The sequence below is a fragment of the Oncorhynchus masou genome, chromosome 31, assembly GCF_036934945.1.
Source record: "Oncorhynchus masou masou isolate Uvic2021 chromosome 31, UVic_Omas_1.1, whole genome shotgun sequence".
In the NCBI taxonomy this organism is placed as follows: Eukaryota; Metazoa; Chordata; class Actinopteri; order Salmoniformes; family Salmonidae; genus Oncorhynchus; species Oncorhynchus masou.
Genome location: NC_088242.1, coordinates 44860911 through 44865354, shown reverse-complemented (window position 1 = coordinate 44865354; position 4444 = coordinate 44860911). Strand labels below are relative to the sequence as shown.

The 4444-nt window shown below is 42.4% G+C and overlaps 1 protein-coding gene across 1 annotated transcript; it reads left to right on the top strand.

The window, feature by feature from the left end:
- The first annotated feature begins 297 nt into the window (after window positions 1–297).
- LOC135525207 (ORM1-like protein 3) lies at window positions 298–2403 on the top strand. Its single transcript, XM_064952938.1, has 3 exons — window positions 298–469; window positions 1776–1929; window positions 2268–2403. Exons 1-3 carry the CDS (start codon window positions 298–300, stop codon window positions 2401–2403), a joined length of 462 nt encoding a protein of 153 aa, XP_064809010.1.
- The last annotated feature ends 2041 nt before the right edge of the window (window positions 2404–4444 follow it).

Genomic DNA, 4444 nt, shown 5'->3' with positions numbered 1-4444 from the left:
CCTGCCCTAGAAATATGATGGGTTATGACTATGTTGTAATTATTTCAGCTAGACTCCTTTCCCAAAGATACACACAACCTAGTTAACCACATTCCAACTAACTTAGACAAGCCTATAAAGGGACCCCTCCCAATAGGATCTAATGAACAGTACATGGATGGAACAGTCAAGCTGTACCCTTGTCGCATTGTTTGCATTACGCATAATGATCGGCATACCTATAAGGAATTATATCACACACCCTTCTGTTCTGTTTCTCAGGCGGACGAGGAGCGTGGTGACTGGTGTGTTGGCATCATGAATGTCGGCACGGCTCACAGCGAGGTGAACCCCAACACGCGGGTGATGAACAGCCGGGGCATCTGGCTCTCCTACCTCCTGGGTATCGGCCTGTTGCACGTCATCCTGCTCAGCATCCCCTTCGCTAGCGTACCCATAGTTTGGACCCTCACCAACATCATACACAACCTGGTGGGTAGTGGGCGCCCTAGTAGGCTATGCCTAGGGGCACCAGTGAAACCTCACCACTGTACAACATAAGTACTGTTGGTGGATGGTCCAGTCAGCGTTATCCACACAATGGTAGTCTCTATAAGCAAACCCCTGTACTGTCAATAGAAGAGGGAAGAGTGAAGGTCAATAAAGTCAATTGTTCATGGGGCAGTCTTGAACATTTACCCATTTTTTATGGCAGTTTCATTGCTATAAAGGTTACAGAACAGTACTATGTCAGCTTACACACCCTTTCCTAAAATACATTGATTTGCAGTTGTAGGCTACTGAAAAATTCAGAGAATCACTTTTGAGTTTCTCACATTCTTCTCTGCAGATCCTCTTAAGCTCTGTCAGGTTGGATAGAGAGTGTTGCTGTTTGATCAGCTTCAAGTCTGGGTTCTTTATGGGCCACTTAAGGGCATTCAGAGACTTGTACCCGAAGCCACCCCTATGTTGTCTTGGCTGTGTGTTTAGGGTTGTTGTTCTGTTGGAAGGTGAACCTTCACCCCAGTCTTAGGTCCCGAGTGCTTTGGAGCAGAGTGCTGCAGATATGTTTGTCCTTCTGCAAGGCATTTATTATCTCCACAGAGGAACTCTGGAGCTCTGTCAGAGTGACCATCGGGTTCTTGGTCACCTCCCTGACCAAGGCCCTTTTCCTCCATTTGCTCATTTTGGCCAGATGGCCAGCTCTAGGAAGAGTCATGGTGGTTCCAAACTTCTTCCATTTAAGAATGATGGAGGCCACTCTGTTCTTGGGGACCTTCAATCCTGCAGAATTTTTTTTGTACCCTTCCCCAGATCTGTTCCTCGACACAATCCTGTCTCGGAGCTCTACGGACAATTCCTTCAACCACATGGCTTGATTTTTGCTCTGACATGCACTGTCAACTATGGGACCTTATGTAGAGAGGTGTGTGTCTTTCCAAATCATGTCCAATCAATTGAATTTACCACAGATGGACTCCAATCAAGTTGTAAAAGATTCTCAGGGATAATCAATGGAAACAGGATGCACCTGAGCTCAATTTTGTGTTTCATAGCAAAGGGTCTGAATACTTATGTAAATAATATACTTCTGTGTTTTATTTGTAGTAAATGGGAAAACAATTCACAAAACCTGTTTTCGCTTTGCCATTATGGGGTATTGTGTGTAGATTGATGAGTGAAAAAGGCTGTAACGTAACAAAGTGTCGAAAAAAGGATGGGGTCTGAATACTTTCCGAATGTACTGTAACAGCTAAAGCTTTCCTGACCAAGTATTCTGTGCTGTGTGTGTTGCATTGCATGTACTTTGTTGTTACACTTGGTGAAAGGAACTCCATTTGAGACTCCCGACCAGAGCAAGGCCCGCTTCTACACATACTGGGAGCAGATGGACTATGGTGTCCAGTTCACTGCCTCACGCAAGTTCCTCACCATCGCCCCCATCGTCCTGTTAGGACTCCCTACAGTACCATACTCTGCACTGTTTTATGTTTATTACTGTTTTATACTTATAAACTAATAGTCTATTTACTACTTAGAAACTCTTTATAAAGTATAATTCAATGCAAAGTGCTACATTGGTATTTAAGGAGGAAAAGGACTGAAAAGTGAAACCTATTCTTTAAGCATTGTTTGTTTCCCTGCTGTCCTTGTTAATGACTTCAGTGTCCTCCCAGCAGCCTCTTCCATCCAATCTGTGGGCACTGGCAGCAAAGGCCCTAGTCCTTCAGTCTGTCTTTGACCTATCCTTACTTTCTCTCCCTCCTACATTCTTCCTCTGCCCCTAGCTACATCCTCACCAGCTTCTACACCAAATACAACCAGGACCACTTTGTGGTCAACGCGGTCTCCCTGATGACTGTGCTCATTCCCATGCTCCCCCAGCTTCACGGAGTCCCGATCTTTGGGATTAACAAGCACTGATGGGACGGAAGGGGACACCTGCATCTCACTGTGGACTGTGAGCACAGAGTATCAGGCTCCTTGCTGTGGCCCCGGCCCATAGGGCTGCATGGTCCCGCTCTGTCTCCCAATGCTATTTGAGCACTATGCTAAATGAAGCCTACACAAGACAAAAACTGTAACACAGAGGCAGAATTGATTTACTGTAACTGTACAGGGCTCGGCTGAGTCTGAGTTCCTATGTGTTCCCATTGAAGCTGTGCTGTGGCGTTTATTTGTGGTTCCCTTCGTGTCAGAGCTGTTTGAATTCACAGAGAACACTGCAAGGGAGGCCTTTGAGGGCATACAGTAGTATGAAATGTTTTTAGATCGAGTTACAATGTGGAGAGGAGAGAACTCTGAACGGTTTGGTCCTGAGAGAAATGAGACGGAGACATTTTGCACCCAGGGGGACATTTTGAAAGTTATGGCACTCCGCTATGGATGATGCCCTCTAGAATTACAACTCTACCTTTATTTTGCATCTGTTCCTCAAAAGGCTCATCTTCTCTTGGTCTCTTAAGAAAGGACAGATAGCTAGAGGGAGGGTTAGCTAGGGAGTTGCTCTGACTGTCGCAGTGGTCAGACAAGAGGGAACAACAGAATGACAGTTTGTGCTGTTTGTACCGTCATTCTTTTACCAAAATTCGCACCTGCACTGTTCTTCAAGTAAATGTGGTTTTGTATAATTTTAAGTGTGCAAAAAGTGTGCTTAAAAGTAGTCCTGGTGTAAAACATGTTAATGTACTACTTAAGTCATTTTTTTGGGTATCTGTACTTTACTTTTGCTTTTACTTCACTACATTCCTAAAGAAAATGATTTACTTTTTACTCCATACATTTTCCCTGACAGCCAAAAGTATGTGTTACATTTTGACAGGAAAATGGTCCAATTCACACACTAATCATTTCACGTTCTGACCTCCGTTCCTTTGTTTTGTCTTTGTTTTAGTACGGTCAGGGCGTGAGTTGGGGTGGGCTGTCTATGTTCCTTTTTCTATAATTTGGGATTTCTGTGTTTGGCCTGGTATGGTTCTTAATAAAAGGTAGCTGTCAATCGTGGTCCCTGATTGAGAACCCTACTTAGGTAGCCTGGTTTCACTTTTGAGTTGTGGGTGATGATTTTCTATTCTGTGTTTTATTTCACCATTCAGGACTGTTTGTCGTTTTATTGTTTTTGTTTCAGTGTTCACTATTCGTATTAAAAACCAAGATGAACACTTACCACGCTGCGCTTTGGTCCTCTCCTTCATACGACGACTGTTACATATCATATGACATCCCTGGTCATCCCTACTGCCTCTGATCTGGCGGACTCAATAAACACAAATGCTTTGTTTGTAAATTATGTCTGAGTGTTGTAGTGTGCCCCTGGCTATCCAACAATAAATAAAAACTAGAAAATTGTGCTGTCTGGTTTGCTTAATATAAGGAATTTGAAATGGTTTGTGCTTTGACTTTGTCTTTTGATACTTAAGTAAATTTTAGCAATTACATTTACTTATGATTCTTAAGTATATTTAAAACCAAATACCTTTACTCAAGTAATATTTTTCCGGATGACTTTCACTTTTACCTGAGTCATTTTCAATTAAGGTATCTTTACTTCTACTCAAGTATGACAATGGAGTACTTTTTCCACCGCTGCTTGTGCATAGATTTGGTTTGTTTAACTTCGCACTTTTTTTTCATACATTTTAAAGTGAAATATCTGAGTCTCAGAATCACTCTGATACCATGGAATTGCCCCATAGGCTAATGCACAATACATTCAGGACTAATGTTAAAACATTTTTAAAAGTAAAACCTATAACGATGAGGGTTCAAGTTTTTGTTTAGTTTACTTCTTCAGGAGTTATGGGTACCCCTGCGGGACGGTTGATCTAACGTAGGCTAGCATGAGGTTGTAAGTAACAAGAACATTTCCCAGGACATAGACATATTTGATATTGGCAGAAAGCTTAAAATCTTGTTAATCAAACTGCACTGTCCAATTTACAGTAGCTATTACAGTGAAATAATA